We start from the raw sequence: 19723 nt of genomic DNA, 5'->3' as shown, positions 1-19723 counted from the left end.
ATTCTCAAGAATATTTTACTTATATGACTACAGATAGCATTATGGTGGGAGGAAACACCAACTCAGTGAAAAATACCCCTGAATAATTTCTGAAAGATACTATTTTCTCCCCACAGACTTGTAGATGATCTGCTCTGATATTTGTGATCATCATAAAACTCAAACATGTTCTGGCCACAATGCACAGCCATGTTTCATAGAGCAGTCCCTTTGACCCTCTCCTAATCTGAAATTTACCCACCTCTCCCACCCACCATCCCTGTTGTTATTGTGGGCCCACTTTCATAAAACTTTATAAATCAGTTTTTTGTAACTTTTCGTGTAAAGGACACCACCTTATTCTCACTATGACACAGACAACACCTTTTATGAAAGAAAGTTATGAGAAATCTGACTCATGTTGTTTAGTGAAAGTGGACCCTGCTCTTGATATGAGGTATTCTCCTTTAGCAAAGGTTAAGTAGGCCTATTTTCACTTATTTTTTTGCCTACACGTAGTCTTATTCTAAAACTTCAACAAGTGAGAAATGGGACACAGAAAGCAAGTGGTTTCTTTAATGGCAAAGTATAAATGGTTTTGTATCTTTTATTTTGATGGTCAACTGTTGCAATGCTGGTAAATTATAATGAGAAATTATGAAAGCTTAATCATGGGGAATATAATACATACATTCATGTAAATAATAATAGTAAAAAAACACTGGTAACAATTTTAATATGAAGTCCTAACTTTAGCTCAGTATGTGCGTGGTCATATTAAAACTTTGTGCATACAAATGATATACCATAGATTCTTTAGGTTCTTTGTAAAAGTAGAATGAATGATTAAGGGTTCGAAAACAATTTGCACACCAGCTCATTTGGACAAAAAAAACATAACAGTATAATAACAAACCATGAAAGATTAAAATATTTGAACTCGTACATATAGATTTTACTGCACAATGTGTTTGACAAGAATCATTTCACCTCAATAATTTCTGGGATGTAAAGAATCCATAAGTATCACTGTAGGCTTTATTAGATGATGTCAAAGAAATGTAACATGCATATCGATTTATATTTTTACACGTGCAATTAAGATATTGGGAATCAAAAAACAAAATATTTTATAATTTATAAATACTTCTCAAAAGAAAGCATTAATTATTTTTACACTGCATATCTTGCACTATAAAAACTTCCGATAGAAAAACAACAATATTTAAAACATGGTGTCTTATTGTATGAAAATATCTAGAAGGATACAACCACATAAATTACTATGATGTATGACATTTACTGGAGAGTCCTCTATTTTGTGGTTATGGTAATACAGAAATAATGGAAAGGCAATAGAAACTCAGCTTCTGTACAGCATATTTAAATGATCTTAGATATGCGAAGTACAAATTTACATACGTATGGGTTTTTTGCCAATCATGATATCAATTTCAGAATAAAATCAATTTTCTTTCAATTTTTTTGTCTGTGTAATGATTGAAAGAGTCCTTTGGAAGTCCTTTGTTACCCTGCGTAAACGACTGGCACAAAATAACTACATCTTAAATGCATTGCAATGCTTTAACAATTTGAGATTTCTACGATCATTATGAGTACTTCAATAGAATCCATAACTGGTCAGTTTTAAGCTATATAGCCCACATACAGCTAGCAATATTATACAAATGAAATGATGTAGGCCTACATGGAACATTCATCAAAATTTCTTCCATATATGGTTTATATAGAATATGCATGTTTGTAATCTCGTAAAATTGCACAATAAGCAAAATACTAGTATGTAGAAAAGTAAATAAAGAAAATAGTGCCTTTGATCTTATTTGACTTCTTTCCTCACACAAAGAAAATGTTAAACACTGTACAATGTTGTTTGACTTATGTGATTTCACATATGGTTAAAATACACCGGCCACAGGATAACAAAGTCTGTGAATTTTAAACTTGGTGCTTTGGTATATGCAAATCGTTACAAAAGTAACATTGTAAAAGTACCTGAATTCTTCAACCTTTTCATTTGACAGTGTAGCTTTCAGTGCAACTTATTCACATTTTTTGTCAATTTCAGAGCTTCACAAAATGTAAAATTTTATCAGCCGGTCGTGAATACCTTGCAAACATGAAAAGGTTGAAGAATTACAGTACATGTAGACTGAAAACTGCATGTATTTGGATAACTTTCTTATACCATTCCATTATAAACCAGTTTAAAGCATAAAATCATGGTGTTCATCAGTTCTCAACCTAGTAGTAAACTTTAACACGTTTATATAGATAGATACTAACAGTAAATCAAAATTCTGTTGAGTCATCTATACTTCTGTAACTCAAACTGGCAAGGACCTCCTTTGACCTGTTAGATTGATTTGTCTTCTGTCTCTTCCCTGAATTGTGGTTTGGGCTTTGATCACTCCTGGTGAATCATGGGAAAAGAAAAAAGTTTTGCAACATCATTTGTATTGTATATAAGAGGATCATTTAGAATTTGATCAAAAATGGCTTATTCACTTTCCAATAAGACAAATAAGGAACAAAGAAAAGATGATATAGCTAGATCACTGTTTTGTTAAAGTCATTTTCAAATGGTAAAGAAAAAAATAATAAAAATAATAAATAAATAAACACGTGATTACACACAAGTTGGGCCTTGACTGGCTAGCTGTTGGGATCCACCCCTCACAGTGTTTTGTTTTTTTCACCATCCAAACCAGACAGAGTTGAAGCTGGTTGTAATATATTTTGTGAAGAACAAAGCAACCTAGCTGTGCAGTTAGTACAACACCTGGCATGTCAAGTCTCAATTGGCCACATAAAAGGGCAGGGTAGAGGCTTTATAGCACAGCTTGTTACCTGGTCTTTAACAGGTGTTGGCCTACCTGTCAGCTATACAAATTAATGGAAGAAAACAGATTTACTATGCCAGGCTCAGACAGCATATTCAGCTGTGCTGCTTTTCAGAGTCTACTTCATGTGTTTAACTTAAAGCTATTTTCAAGTGACACATTTTGACACTTAATTCTGATTGACTGATTCACTTTATGGTCCCACTTGACGAGTTTTCAGTTGATTTTTTTCCTTTTTTTTTGATGATTAATTTGTCATCAGAAAAACTTAAGAGCTGACACCAAAACTGTCATTTTAACATGCTTTTATGTGTTTTTGGAAGTGCATTTTTTACAGGCTACACTTCAGGTGAAATACGGGAATTTAAATCATGTATATACGAAACTCTCTGTTCCTGCTCCCTCCATTTTATTAAATTTGTATCAATTTTACATCATACATTACCCTTAAAGGTGACCTTTGGTCAGGGTCCCATAAAGATTTTAAACATACATGTTTTACCATTTTTTTATGTTAATACAAATAGCGCAGAATTTGAAATTATCAACACCTTCAAAAAGTAATTTAAATAAGTGAAAATATCTGAATAGCTTTGGTGATTGCGTAAACAATCATGCACAAATAAAGACATCAGAAAACCATTCTTACTTTAAATCCTCAATAGCTTGTCTAATCTCTAATCTGCGATGTTCTGTTATGGGATATTTCCAGAGGAAGATGAGAGCAATGAGGATGAAGATAACAGGACCTGGAACCATGAGAATCCTTAGTGCTAGGCTCACGCTGTTGGGCTGGACACATGCCCCTGTCTGGTACCCCCCAATCCTGAGAAAGATTGAGAAGTCATGCATGAGATTACCATTCCACTACATTTAAAGTTTAAACAGAAATTCAGAACATTCTATTCATTTGTTTGATACAGAAACAATCATTTTAAGATTAACCCAGCAGAAGAGGAAACAACACACCACCGAGTATCGGACACACCTCCTGATGTGATTAAAACCAAAGGGTGTGGCTTGGGGTAGGATTTAGGGTGGGGTTTAGGGTAGGGTTTAGTCTGAGGTTTGGTGCGGGGCGATGGTACTGGGTTTAAAAAGTGCCACTTCTGCCAGAGGGATATATACCAGATCTGTCACAGAAGTTTTCTGTCACATTCCGTCACTTTGTCACAGCTAGGCACTATGATTCCTTAACCTGACTGCATTGTGGTGTCCAATTTATTAGGATGTAAATTTGCATTGAGATCTGGGTTCAAACCCTGTCAAGGTCACAATGGGAATTTGGAATTTTCATGCCTCCAGTACTTGTAGTACATGACGGGGAAAATTCAGGCCACCTACACCAGTTACCCTGAGTTGAGAAAAACAGGTTAAATGTGAATGAGTGGGGAATCATGTCTGGCTTCTAGGAAATTGCGTTCCAGTGAGGCAGCACGTTAAGCATGTCTGACTAAGCTGACACAATTATACACTGTACACTGTATACACTGTGACACTAAAAAACCCCAAACAAATGAACATCCTACATCTAAACTTTTGGTTTTATCACCAGTCTATGATTATCTGATTACTGAGTCTGTCTGCTGTCACCATGCTATAACATTCAACTGTGACCTCCCTACTTCCTGACGCGTTAGGGCTGCTTACATGTACGTGTCTTTCTTTTCAATAACGTAACTATTTTTGGGAGATCTATCAAACCTACTGGCAGATTATTTCTTTATAGTTAATATAACATCCCAAATCATATTAAATGATTCAGAGGAATAGTCTCATAACCTTTTTTGCAAAGTTCTACACAACATCTCAATGTTTCAATTGCATGGACATGTCCTACAGTGTTCTAAAATGAGAGAGACATCATTTCTAAACAAATAGCGTATTTTATAATGTATGTAGGAACTCATGTACTGCAAGGTTATAGTGAAGACTCATTGTTTTACATACAGTTAATGTTATTCTTCAAGCTTTTCAAATGTTTGCAAATTAAGTGATTATACAAGCATAGGTATTATTCTGTGCTTTTTGTGAAGCCCTGAAACTGGTCAATCCAACCAATGTCTTAAAAATCAAATTAAAAATGTCAATAAATTGCACTGAAAGTTGCTTTTTCATATACGAAACGGTTGAGGAATTAGTGTCTACTGCATATTTGTAAGGATGACTTAATGTGGCTATACTTACTCTAGGGCTATCTGTGAGAATCCTAACCCGATTCCAGCAGCAAATTTGTTGCAGAAGACGTAGAAGGAATAAAATATGGCGTCTTTCCTCGTGCCTGTGTTCAGCATGAAATCATCTAGGACGTCTGGGAGCATAGACCTTGTAAATAAGAAACTCACGAATTTATTGTTTAATAAATTTTCATAACTTCATTTTCTAATGAATGAGCAAAATGTTTGTCCCTGAAAGACTGTAGCCAGTATGGTAGCCAAATTGAACAACTTCTTGCCAAAGTCACAGGGTTTCCTTAACAGAAGGCCAGATGCTAACTATTAGGTTCCAATTAAAAAGAAAAACATGGTTATCGTTTACCAGTAAACAATGCCCATGACTTGTGGAGACAATGTTGGAAAATGTGACTGGCTTTCACAATATTTTTATATGGTGTGGTGTATTTACCCTAAAATTTTTCCACTAATTCGTTAATTTATAGAGGAAAATAAAGGTTATAAAATTTTGGTCAGTAGAGGTCACAAAATTACTTCTGGTGTTCAAATTTACATTTGTTTCCAGTAGTATATAAACATCCTGCTTTCCAAATAAACTTCAAAAACACCTTTCTATTAAGGTCAGGAAAACTGTCAGAATCAGACTAAATGAGTAACTTAATCTTGGAGAAAAATTTTGGTCAAATACAGTATTTCTTAACAAAATTCTGATAACAACAGGTTTACATTGGATTACTGAGACTTGGATTAAACTAAATATCCATGGTTTCCAAAAGAAGCAACATCTGTAGTTTCTACAGAAAATCTGGAAAATGTTCACTGTTTCCACAAGCTTGACAATGTGGTTTAATGGTTAACAAACACAGGGTGGACATTATCCACAGTATTTGTAACAGACAAGGCTGGACAAAGTCCATTGTTTTCACTGGAGAAATGGACAAGTCATTGGTATCCACAAACAAGACTTTGTCTCCAGTGTATACTACTGTCAAGGCTGGTTAACTGTTTACACACAAGGTGGACAATGTCCAGTGTTTCCACAAGCAAGGATGGACATTGTCCACCGTTTCCACAAGCAAGGGTGGACATTGTCCACTGTTTCCACAATATTCTTGAGTACGGTGTAAAACACCAATCAAATAAATAAATAAATAAATAACCACTGTTTCCACAAGCAAGGGTAAACACTGTCCAAAAAGAGTGGACATCGTCCATGCATGGTTTCTACAAGCAACGGTTGACATTGTTAATTTTTTCTATGAGTACACATGGACACTGTTCATTGTTTCTACAAGCAAGGGTGGGCATTGTCCACTCATCCTATAAGCAAGGGTGGAGACTGTCTGTAGTTCTCACAATCAAGGGTGGAAACTGTTCATGGTTTCTAAAAGCAAGGCTGGACAATGTCCACAGTATCTTAAAGCAAGGCTGGACAATGTCCATGGTACCGTAAAGCAAGGCTGGACAATGTCCACAGTATCTTAAAGCAAGGCTTTACAATGTGCATGGTATCTTAAAGCAAGGCTGTCCACAGTATCTTAAAGCAAGGCTGGATGAACGCTAGTGACCATTTCCAATAATGGACACTGGTGATCATTTCCAATTCTTGGACATTGGTAATCATTTCAAGTGATGAACGCTAGTGAAAATTTCCAATGAAAGACATTGGTGATCATTTTTAACGATGGACACTAGTGATCATTTCCAGTGATGGACACTAGTTATCATTTCCAATGATGGACAGTAGTGATCATTTTTAACGATGGACACTAGTGATCATTTCCAATGATGGACAGTAGTGATCATTTTTAACGATGGACACTAGTTATCATTTCCAACGATGAACACTAGTGATCATTTCCAATGATGGACACAAGTGATCATTTCCAATGATGGATACTAGTGATCATTTCCAAAGATGGACACGAGTGATCATTTCTAATCATGGATACTAGTGATCATTTCCAAAGATGAACACTAGTCATCATTTTCCAATGATGGACACTAGTGATCATTTCCAATAATGAACACTAGTGATCATTTCAAATGATGGACACTGGTGATCATTTCCAAAGATGAACACTAGTGATCATTTCAAATGATGAACACTGGTTATCATTTCCAAAGATGAACACTAGTGATCATTTCCAAAGATGGACACGAGTGATCATTTCCAAAGATGAACACTAGTCATCATTTCCAAAGAAGGACACTAGTCATCATTTCCAAAGATGGACACTAGTGATCATTTCCAATGATGAATACTAGTGATCATTTCCAGTGATGGACACTAGTGATCATTTCCAAAGATGAACACTAGTGATCATTTCAAATGATGAACACTGGTTATCATTTCCAATGATGAACACTAGTGATCATTTCCAATGATGAACACTAGTGATCATTTCCAAAGATGAACACTAGTGATCATTTCCAAAGATGAACACTAGTGATCATTTCCAATAATGAACACTAGTGATCATTTCCAGTGATGGACACTAGTGACCATTTCCAAAGATAAACACTAGTGATCATTTCCAAAGATGAACACTAGTGATCATTTCCAATGATGGACACTAGTGATCATTTCCAATGATGAACACTAGTGAACATTTTCAATGATGAAGACTATCAAGTATTTCCAATAATGGATACTGACAAATTTTCCAAGGGGGCATAAAAAAAATCAACAAAAGCACAAACACTGCTGATACGTGTACCACTACTTTTAAATCACATGTACCCACACATGAAGTAAACTTAAAACTCACAGACTACAGATAAAAATGTATACAATTTAATAAAGTTTATCGAATCTGTACACATACCAGGGTAAGAGCAGGGCGACGGCCACACAGGCGCCAGCCACCACCAGGATAGGGTAATACACATAGATGCTGCCTTGTACGTACAACTGTGATATCAGCACTGGGATGAACAACTGCACAACACAACCAGTCAACATAACCAGTCAACACAAACAGTCAACACATACATGCACATGCAGCAATGTGCAACACTTATTTCCAACTGTTAAGGTTTTAAATGATACCTAAAACGCATGATTCTTATTTTCTTTCTTTTTTGTACATGGATCTTTGTTTTAGCAGATACATGTGATCAAATCATGTTTCACCCAATGATCAACTAAAACAGAATATTATACATGTAGTTACCCTAATTCTTCTAATTTATAGGACAGATATTAGTTGTGTTGAAAGTAGAATATTACATTTCTTTACCAGCCTTTTAGGAAAGTAAAGATATGAGTAATTAGATGGTTTAACCATGTGAGAAAAAAGAAACTCAATATTCCTGCTACAATTACATATATATACTAAAATGTGCAGACCAGGTGTCCCAAAAATTAGACGTAATAGGGTAATATATTTTCATTTTTGTTGCATTCTGTACGTATCACTAGCTCTTCACCATTCCAAATCTGTTTCTGTTTTATAAGAACCTAATATAGATTCACATAATCCCCAAATTAATGTACATGTACTTATGTTTGTTAGTTAACTTCAAAAGATAAAAAAGGGCACACTTTATAAGCACCCCTTATTAATGTCATCATTTTGATTAAACAGTATTTATTTACTTGATTTACTTGATTAGTGTTTTACGCCATACTCACTGTTATTTCACATATCAAACAGTACTGATGATATTTAAACATGATACTTACAATAAGACCTGCTGCGTAGGCTTTCTTTTTGCCAAATTTTAACAACAAAAGATGCCAGGCAGGCATGAAAACTATTGCACTCAACTGTGAATAGAAAACAGACATGACATCTGACACATACACATGAGATATACCCTAATTTCTCAACCTTTTCCTATAAAAAAGAGCAACTTTCATTGCGATTTATGCATATTTTTAATTTGAGTTTGGAGACAAAACTATACTGCTTTGATTTGCCAGCTTAAAAAAAGCATTGTTTTATCAGTCTATATGTAATAATACCCTCGGAATAATCAGTCCACGTATAACAATACCCTCAGAATAATCAGTCCACATATAACAATACCCTCAGAATAATCAGTCCACATATAACAATACCCTCAGAATAATCAGTCTACATATAACAATACCCTCAGAATAATCAGTCTACATATAACAATACCCTCAGAATAATCAGTCTACATATAACAATACCCTCAGAATAATCAGTCCACATATAACAATACCCTCAGAATAATCAGTCCACATATAACAATACCCTCAGAATAATCAGTCTACATATAACAATACCGTCAGAATAATCAGTCCACGTATAACAATACCCTCAGAATAATCAGTCTACATATAACAATACCCTCAGAATAATCAGTCTACATGTAACAATACCCTCAGAATAATCAGTCCACATACAACAATACCCTCGGAATAATCAGTCTACATATAACAATACCCTCAGAATAATCAGTCTACATATAACAATACCCTCAGAATAATCAGTCTACATATAACAATACCCTCAGAATAAACAGTCTACATATAACAATACCCTCGGAATAATTAGTCCACGTATAACAATACCCTCAGAATAATCAGTCCACATATAACAATACCCTCGGAATAATCAGTGCACGTATAACAATACCCTCAGAATAATCAGTCTACATATAACAATACCCTCAGAATAAACAGTCTACATATAACAATACCCTCAGAATAATCAGTCTACATATAACAATACCCTCGGAATAATCAGTCCACATATAACAATACCCTCAGAACAATCAGTCCACATATAACAATACCCTCAGAACAATCAGTCTACATATAACAATACCCTCAGAATAAACAGTCTACATATAACAATACCCTCAGAATAATCAGTCTACATATAACAATACCCTCAGAATAATCAGTCTACATATAACAATACCCTCAGAACAATCAGTCTACATATAACAATACCCTCAGAATAAACAGTCTACATATAACAATACCCTCGGAATAATCAGTCTACATATAACAATACCCTCAGAATAATCAGTCCACGTATAACAATACCCTCAGAATAATCAGTCTACATATAACAATACCCTCAGAATAATCAGTCCACATATAACAATGCCCTCGGAATAATCAGTCCACGTATAACAATACCCTCAGAATAATCAGTCTACATATAACAATACCCTCAGAATAAACAGTCTACATATAACAATACCCTCAGAATAATCAGTCTACATATAACAATACCCTCAGAATAAACAGTCTACATATAACAATACCCTCGGAATAATCAGTCTACATATAACAATGCCCTTGGAATAATCAGTCCACGTATAACAATACCCTCAGAATAATCAGTCTACATATAACAATACCCTCAGAATAAACAGTCTACATATAACAATACCCTCAGAATAATCAGTCTACATATAACAATACCCTCAGAATAAACAGTCTACATATAACAATACCCTCGGAATAATCAGTCTACATATAACAATGCCCTTGGAATAATCAGTCCACGTATAACAATACCCTCAGAATAATCAGTCTACATATAACAATACCCTCAGAATAATCAGTCTACATGTAACAATACCCTCAGAATAATCAGTCTACATATAACAATACCCTCAGAATAATCAGTCCACATATAACAATACCCTCAGAATAATCAGTCCACATATAACAATACCCTCAGAATATGCTGGAATAAACATCTTGCAAATATGCAGAAAGGCTGAAGAATTACAGTACGTGTATAAAACAGGTAATATACATCCATGAATGACCTGATGACCTACCAGAAGGACAAGAATCATCGTGGCAAACTGGTCTCCTTGATGGAGAGCGTGCGTAACAAACAGGGCTAAGTTACCCTGGACAATCTGAAACCAACAAGAAACACTGATCCAGGCATTATATTAAAACACTAACTGATGATGTAATGAGTTTTGAATTTTAGTGTGTAGTATACATGTATTTCCATCACATAAAACACAGCGATGTATGTAAAATTTGATCATTCACGTAAGACTCATGAACTATTGCAGATTACGCATACTGACGATTTAAAGCCCAAATAAGTTATTTGCAGACTGATCGAGAATTGATGGATTTCACACCTTCACAGAAATCACAGAATACTGCATTTCAAACTGTACTGCATTGCACCTTAAGTTCGGCATTTTTCAGGCGGCATATTTTTCTGGATTCGCAGTGATTCATTCTCCTTATTCTGCCATTTGAGTTTTTTGAGAAGTTTGACTAATTTCTTTCATCAGACAAAACTTAAGTGGTGGCCTCAAAAGTATTAATTTAAGGCCTTTATGTGCTTCTGACAGTGCATTTTACATACCAAACTTCAGGCAAAATACAGTAACTTTAAGTTACTTACTTTAGGTAATATCACTTACTGTAGGTAATATCACTTACTGTAGGTAATATCTAAATTCCCACTGATAAAAAAAAGTATGTATGTATGCTGGGGGTTTAACGTTGTATTTCACAAACTTTCAGTCATATGACGATGAGCTGGAAAAATGGGCATATCATGAAAGTCAAGAATGACTTTTGAGTCAACTTTTGAGTTATGCGGCACATTCATGTATATTCATGAATATTTACAGCACTTGACTTACCGCAATGGCTAATGAGTGGAAGAGGAATATGACAACCAGTTTAACATAAGGCCCATGGGTAAAGACAAGCTTCAGAGCCCTGAAAAAAGGTTCATGGCCATCTTGGATGACACCTGTACAGGTAAGAAACAAGAGGTGATTAAAGAGGACTGAAACATAGTTAGTTAGTCAGTCAGTGCTTTGTCGTGCAACAAAGTTTAATGTCGTGCAACAAAATTTAATACAAGGAGATATATTAGTAGCTTGGCACATACACAATTTGTCAGCCTGCCAACCAGTAAGTAGCAGAACACATTTGACCCTGTTAATATTTTACTTCTCCAAGGCATGGCAAGATTCATGCTTAAGGCTAAAGGAAACTACACAAACACCAGGGGGAACCATATTCTACTCTACTGTCAGTTGTGGGCCATGTGCAAATTTGCATATCAAACAGAGAGGACCTTTCAAGCAACACTGAGTGTGTTACGCAACATACCAGCTGGTATGTTTACTTCAGCGAAGAAAAAGGTCGTTCCTGCTTATTTCTGCATAAATGGACTTAGAGCTTGTTTATGTGCTAGATTTGTTTTATGATTTATATATTGGTGAAATACACTCATTTCCTTCAGTGATAAAGGTGCTATAAATTTCGCATCGTTTATTGATATCACTTTGTTATTACAACACAGGTGCTATAAATTTAACATAGTTCATTGATATCACTTTGTTATTACAACATAGGTGCAATAAATTCCACATTGTTTATTGATATCACTCTGTTATTACAACACTTTTACATTACTACACATTTGTAATATCTCTTCAGAATATCTGGGTCCAAAGTTCAACTTGATGTTGATTGCTCTAAAATCCATGCCCTCAGCCTAACAGGGTGAAGAGGACAGTAGCAAGCAAGAAATATGCTATTTTTACCACATTTTCAGAGTACAATAGACTTTAATTAACTCCTTCGTCTTGGTGTTTGTTGTGTAACTTGATACTCCTTCATCTTGGTGTTTGTTGTGTAACTCAATACTGCTAAACATTCTTTTGCACCTCGTCAAACCTCTCAAGTGCTCAGGTGAGAAATAAGGTTCAGTGGTATTGGGTCACACAACAAACACCAAGATTAAGGTGTTAAACCCTTAAAACATCTCACCAGCTTCCTGACAAACATCCTGACTTAAAGTCATGGCAGACATCATGGAAATCTAGATGCAAACTGGAAACTTCAGAGCCAGTCAAGGGTCAAAGGTCAAGGTCCATTGTCAAGGGAACTTATGAGTTCTCTCTGTCAGGCTTGTAATACACAATATTTATTTATTTTATGACTGGTATTTTATGCCGTGCCAATAGCGAAAAATATTTCACTTTTGCAATGGCTGTGTAATACAGAAGATGTCCTATGCATTTCTACTGATCCTTCCAAGACTTACCTTGTTTTTCCTTGACTCCAAAGAATACTGTACAGGAACAAATCACATAGATTCCTATCACTATAAAGGCACCATACATGTAGGACCATTCCTGGCAGCAGAAAAAAAATAAACAGGAAGTCATGCTTTTGTATAATGTATAATTTGGTTGCCACAAATATATTAATCATACTTATTGTCGATCAGTTGTGATTACTGGCTGGTTATTTCTGAATACTTTTGTCGATTAATTTGGGAGAATCATTCATTTCTGTGTTACCACTATTCATTTCTGTATTACTGCTATTCATTTCTGTGTTACCACTATTCATTTCTGTATTACTGCTATTCATTTCTGTGTTACCACTATTCATTTCTGTATTACTGCTATTCATTTCTGTGTTACCACTATTCATTTCTGTATTACTGCTATTCATTTCTGTGTTACCACTATTCATTTCTGTATTACTGCTATTCATTTCTGTGTTACCGCTATTCATTTCTGTATTACTGCTATTCATTTCTGTGTTACCGCTATTCATTTCTGTAGTACTGCTATTCATTTCTATGTTACCGCTATTCATTTCTATGTTACCGCTATTCATTTCTGTTTGACTGCTATTCATTTCTATGTTACCGCTATTCATTTCTATGTTACCGCTATTCATTTCTGTGTGACTGCTATTCATTTCTATGTTACCGCTATTCATTTCTGTGTTATGGTTATTCGTTTCTGTACATTGATAAGATTGTTTTATTTTTAATGAATCCTTGGGTTATTTTGTATCATGACTGGTCACTTTAAATCCCATTGTCTTATTTTTATGGTTATTTTTGTAAGGTGATTGATAATGTCTGTATTATGCAGCTGATAATGTCTGTACTATGCAGCTGATAATGTCTGTACTATGCATCTGATAATGTCTATTACTGTAGTATTGTATGGCTTGTATATTTCTGTAAAATGGCTTGTCAGTTCTGTATTATGGTTGACCATCTCACCACTATGACTGATCATTTCTTCATTACTACTGACCAATTCTGTATCATGTTATATAACGCCTGGGATAAATAACAGTTATATTAGTCCCAGATAACACTTGGTTCTCACCTGATCAATGATCTGGTCAGGTGAGATGGTTGTCTCTGTACTACACTCTCCTGTCACACTGTATTAGGGTTGATCAGTTCTGTATCATGTTATATGGCACCTGGTTCTCAACTGACCTATGATCTGGTCAGGTGAGATGGTTGTCTCTGTACTACACTCTCCTGCCACTCTGTATAAGAGTTGATCAATTCTGTATCATGTTTTATAACACCTGGTTCTCACCTGATCTATGATCTGATCAGGTGAGATGGTTGTCTCTATACTACACTCTCCTGCCACTCTGTATAAGGGTTGATCAATTCTGTATCATGTTTTATAACACCTGGTTCTCACCTGATCTATGATCTGGTCAGGTGAGATGGTTGTCTCTGTACTACACTCTCCTGCCACTCTGTATAAGGGTTGATCAATTCTGTATCATGTTTTATAACACCTGGTCCTCACCTGGTCTTTGGTCTGGCCAGGTGAGATGGTTGTCTCTGCACTACACTCTCCTGCCACTCTCTCTTATGGTTGATCAATTCTGTATCATGTTTTATAACACCTGGTTCTCACCTGATCAATAATCTGTTCAGGTGAGATGGTTGTCTCTGCATTACACTCTCTCGCCACTCTGTATTAGGACTGATCAATTCTGTATCTTTTTTATAGCACCAAGTCCTCACCTGATCTTTGATCTGGCCAGGTGAGATGGTTGTCTCTGCACTACACTCCCCTGCCACTCTGTATTTGTTCACAAGCTGACCCTGAACAACCACAGCCAGTAAAACACCCACAGCTTCAGACAGCATACCTGACAGGTAAATGGACATGGAAATTTTTAAAAAGTCAGTAATAAGTAGGTGCAGCAAAATGATCGCAGGAACTCTTTATCACAAATTGGCAGATCAAATTTGTTTCACAGTTTGGTAATAGCCTGGATTACATATAAAAAAAAAGACTGTTTTAACCCAGCTTTAAAGCACACAGGTACAATGGTAGTGTTCCACTTGTTCAAGGTTGTTTGCCTCTTGTGATTATATAGCTGCCTGTCGTGGACACTGTGGTTTGCCTCTAGTAACACTGTGGTTTGTCTGCACAGCGACTTTGTTGTTTGCCTCTACAGTGAGTCTGTGGTTTGCCTGTAGTGAGTCTGTGGTTTAGCTGTGGTAAATCTGTGGTTTGCCTGTAGTGAGTCTGTGGTTTGCCTGTAGTGAGTCTGTGATTTGCCAGTAGTGAGTCAGTGGTTTACCTGTTGTGAGTCTGTGGTTGGCCTGTAATGAGTCTGTGATTTGCCAGTAATGCGTCTATGGTCTGCCTGTAGTGAGTTTGTGGTTTGCCTGTAGTGGGTTTGTGGTTTGCCTGTAGTCAGTCTGTGATTTATCAATAGTGAGTCGATACGTGTCATAGTTTGACTGGTTGTAGAAAGTTACCTTCTCCACATACTATTGTGGAGCAGCACCACACCCAAAGAGTAGGTAATGACTGATGAACAGGTTGTGGAAAGCTAGAGCCTTTTTAGCCGAGTATGCCACAGACAACCTCTGGCCTGGTTGACGAAATCTGTCTACCCATCAAAGGAATGTCAAAAATGAAAGCAATTCCCATAAAATTCCTATCCAAAATTTAACTGTGAATGTCATCAGAAATGTAAAGGAATAAATAAATAAATGAATAAATAAGTAAAGATTAAAACTAAATTTCAAACATCCCTCAGTTTAGTCAATTAACTCACGATAAGCTGTGACAGAGTCTCTCTCTTTCTGGTCATCACAGATATACATGGTCAAGGATGTGTATGGCACATGAAGGCACTGAAACAAAAATGACAACACTGTAGGTAAATTCTTATATTTGTACCGTATAATTATTTGACACAAAATTTCACCACTGGCTAGATTATACTAACACTGCTTACCTTAGAAAGATGTTATGAGGATTTTTTTGAAAGGTAGGATAATATCTTCTTGGAAAATTATAAATTTCAGCACCTAAATTACTCTTTCAGTTTTTGACCTTCATTTGGCTCAGAAATTTAATTTTCAGGTGAATTTTAGAGCAAATGCAAAATTTAACGCCATGCTCAAGATCATTTCAGTTATACAATGGTAGCCAGTTTTATCAGAGGAGCATCAACAAAAAGCCATAACCACTCAATTAAAAATTCTGTCCAATATAAACAAACACTGCTTATTGATTTTTTCTGTTTTTCAGGAAATGGAAAGGTTTTACGGTTTGCCTTTATGGGCCACTCAAGTTCAAATCTACTCACGGAGAGAAGGCCTTGGAATAGACAGTACATGACGAAGTAGTAACCAAGCTTGCCCTCTTCTGATATGTCGGGTACATACCACAGGAAAAAGTAGGCAGTACAGGCAAATGGAGTGGAGAATAAAATCCTGGACAAAATAAAAAGTCTCAGCAAATTTGTAGCACACCAAATCCCAACCCTAAACACACATGCATAAATGCAGCATTTTACTTAGGGCTGCTGGAACTAGAATCTTTGTAAGGACAGACACTGATTTCAGATAATATGGCTAATGCCAGTATCTCCATTCATGCATATTTATTTATTTAGTGTTTAATGTCACGTTCAAAACTTCTGTATTTAACCTAAAATTTTGTTCATGATTATAGAACTCATTCTGCCTGATCTCCGATCTTAGAAAGGTGATCTGATTTTTTTTCTTAAGGAAAGTACAATGACATGAGTGTTATTTATCTCTAAAAATGTACATCTTCATGACCTTTATTTTGCCACTAAAAATGCTCTTTTTCAGGACAATTCTCAGTTTTAAGGTAAATGCAGTTTATATAAGGCCAGTGGTATTTATATGTGGAGGCACCTTGACATGTAGCTGACAAACTTGCTCACATGGGGCTGCATTCGTAACAATGATGAGCCAGAATCAAACAGGCAGACTTACTGGCCTAGCCAAGGACTACAGCGGCCCATACCCTCCCATTCATTACCTCACAATCAGCCATTCAGATTCCTTTCTAGAGTGGGTCACAAAAGCCCTTTCATTTTAATCAAATTATATCCTGGCAAGCCTTTCCTGCTGAACTGAGCCACAAAAAGATATTTCTGGAAATTTTCATAAAATTTGTGCAATATAATCTTGTCAAAACTAAGTATTTTCGACTTAGTACATTTGCACTGTCTCAAGAATACATTCAAGTTATCCATCTATGATGGTTTCTCCCATGCTGATCCAGTCTGTATACCAACCATGGTCGTAGTTTACCCAGTCTGCTGTCCGTGCGATTCACAAAATAACCACACACAGGGTCTGTTATAGCATCCCACACCTTCCCCACGAACACAATGATTGACACATAAAGTGGGCGGATCTGTCACAACACAGAAAGGTAAGGATTTCACTCAGGTCCTAGCTGGATTGACTAGTGTTTTCTCGCAATGTCTTAGTAATACACTATCAGTTTTGACGTAAAAGGTCATTGCATGAATGAATGAACAATATAAGTAACAGCTTAAATTACTTTAGGTGGATTCCTGCCATTCATCTACCTCGCCACAATATGGCTGAAATATTGCCAATGTGGCGTTAAACCATAATCATTCCTTCATTCATTCATCTACCAGAGATCTTGCTCAAGTCCTAACATACGTGTAAACGCTAATTTTCATTTTTGTCATGAAGGTCTAAGACAACTCTTAGTATTAAAATAAAAATCCTTAGTTTGAGTCACAATTTGAGGACAGTAAACAGTTTTCAAGTTAAGACAAAGTCTAACTTAAGTCCACTAAAGACAGCTTCATGATCCAGGGGCCAATGCCATATACAGCTGTTTCTGGCTCAGGTCAAAATTTAACAACTCTTAATGATGCTTAGTTTTTGATACTGGAAGTTGAAATTTGAACACATTCGCCTTTAGATAACATTGATGAGGAGGACAAAATTTCAATTTCTGCAGCCCAAAAATAAGATCTAAGATCGTATTTCAAAATTTGACTTAAGTCAGAAACGGTTTCGTGAATCAGCCCCTGGGGCCCACTGTGTTTAATAAACTGATTTACAAAGCAAATAATTATGTACTTCAAGTCAAAAAAGTACTTCTTATATGTTGAGATAAAAAGAGTATTCTGTTATTGTAAACCTTTATTTTATTTTGAGTTGTCACACTATGTTCTTCATGATAATGAAGCAAAGACTCTTCAAGAATCTTTGTAACCTGCAAAACAGACAAATGTGTTGAACAGTCATAATGAGCACATTACTTTTGGATTCTATTCAGACTATGTTTTTTTTTTAACTGACGGTGTCCAAGGTCTGTACCTGAGCTACTTCCAGCAGGAAGATGTTGATGAAGAAGTTGATGACAGTGTTAGTGATTTGGTAAGGTGCTCCTCCCACCGCAAAACACACCTTCCTCCACACCGGTAAAGGCTGGGAAAATGACCCTCTGTTCTCCTATAAACAAAAAAACTGATTCAAACATACTGAAATCTGCCAGTCTGAAATCTGGTCTGGGTGTTCCAATGAAATGGCAACAGGTATCATCTCAAAACTGCCACTGATTTTCCCTATTCGACAATATAAAATACGTGCTCACACATGTTACACAAATGTTATGAAAAGTTACCAGAAATTCTAAATTGACTGGTCAACCAGTGGTATTATGTGGTATACATTGGTTTGTATGTATTTTTGTATGTTTATTTATTTATTTATTTGATTGGTGTTTTATGCGGTAGTCAAGAACATTTCACAACCCGGTCAGCACTATTTTTGAAACTATCATGTTGTGAGCATTATTTTCTGTATGTTTTGTGGTGTACATATTGTATTTTACAGATTTCTCTGTATTTGATTTAATCAGTGAGGATGATTAAATCAGTTAGGGTGATTTAGACAGTGAGGATGATGTGGCCAGATACAGACAGGTTTGGCGTGTGAGACGGCTGAATTTGGCCTGTGAAGGAGGTTATAGTACAGTTACTATCACATACATTTGGTCTGTGCAGTGGATTTGCGATTGTTGACATTTTTTTTTTTTTTTTGGACAGATTTGACCTTGGCGACAGGGTAGCAGCTCAGACCTTATCTAGCTCTGGATTAACTTCCTCATACAACATTTAACATACCAGTAGGCCTATATAGGCCTACCGGTAAAGGATATACATGTACATATTTGGCGTACTATTGGGTTATAGCTGGACGATATATAGATAGGAACTACAGCCTACGTGAGCTACCATATACACGTACTACACTGTATAAGGTTTCAAAATTCATGCGCAAGTCTTCACACAATGGATTTCTTTATTGTTTTCAAGATATGTCATTTTTTTTTAATGAATCCAGTCTTGTTATATATATCGGCCTACATGCAGTGTTAAGCAGAATGACAAATCTTGCGCTGCAGTGTTATTACCTTGTAACAAATACACAACGAAACCGAATAAAATTAAAAATCTATATTTCTCGAAATTAAAACCGAGACAAACATCAGCTGACACCAACCTTGACAATGAGTTTTTCCCGTAGACTGTCATCGTTCTTCATCGTTCATTTCTCTCGTCACGTGCGATGACCAAAAAGTGGAACGATGAAAACAGCTGCTTTCCTTTTCACGACA

General features: G+C 35.9%; 1 protein-coding gene across 2 annotated transcripts; it reads right to left on the bottom strand.

Moving 5' to 3' along the window:
• Nucleotides 1–706: 706 nt before the first annotated feature.
• Nucleotides 707–19662, bottom strand: LOC135470400 (sodium-dependent lysophosphatidylcholine symporter 1-like). 2 transcript variants are annotated; one of them, XM_064749319.1, is made up of 14 exons: nt 19609–19662; nt 18421–18555; nt 17352–17473; nt 16389–16515; nt 15852–15930; nt 14803–14930; nt 13048–13138; nt 11630–11742; nt 10793–10876; nt 8706–8789; nt 7846–7958; nt 5031–5168; nt 3493–3669; nt 707–2413 (listed from the first exon to the last, which is right to left on the bottom strand). In XM_064749319.1, the coding sequence occupies exons 1-14, from the start codon at nt 19648–19650 to the stop codon at nt 2293–2295; spliced, it is 1554 nt and encodes a 517-aa protein (XP_064605389.1). In that variant the 5' UTR covers nt 19651–19662; the 3' UTR covers nt 707–2292. The 2 variants fall into 2 exon arrangements, with proteins under 2 accessions (XP_064605389.1, XP_064605390.1); XM_064749320.1 differs by lacking the exon at nt 5031–5168.
• Between the last annotated feature and the right edge of the window lie 61 nt (nt 19663–19723).

The sequence above is a fragment of the Liolophura sinensis genome, chromosome 7, assembly GCF_032854445.1.
Source record: "Liolophura sinensis isolate JHLJ2023 chromosome 7, CUHK_Ljap_v2, whole genome shotgun sequence".
Lineage (NCBI taxonomy): Eukaryota > Metazoa > Mollusca > Polyplacophora > Chitonida > Chitonidae > Liolophura > Liolophura sinensis.
The sequence above is the reverse complement of the archived record's forward strand: the minus strand, read 5'-3'. Positions and strand labels throughout refer to the sequence as shown.

Coding starts and splice junctions, on each gene's coding strand:
- LOC135470400 (XM_064749319.1), bottom strand. CDS start 19,650: ATGAAGAACGATGACAGTCTACGGGAAAAACTCATTGTCAAG. Junction 17,474..18,420: donor TCCTGCTGGAAGTAGCTCAG/GTACAGACCTTG, acceptor GTGTTGTGACAG/ATCCGCCCACTTTATGTGTC. Junction 10,877..11,629: donor TCCACTCATTAGCCATTGCG/GTAAGTCAAGTG, acceptor TGTTGGTTTCAG/ATTGTCCAGGGTAACTTAGC.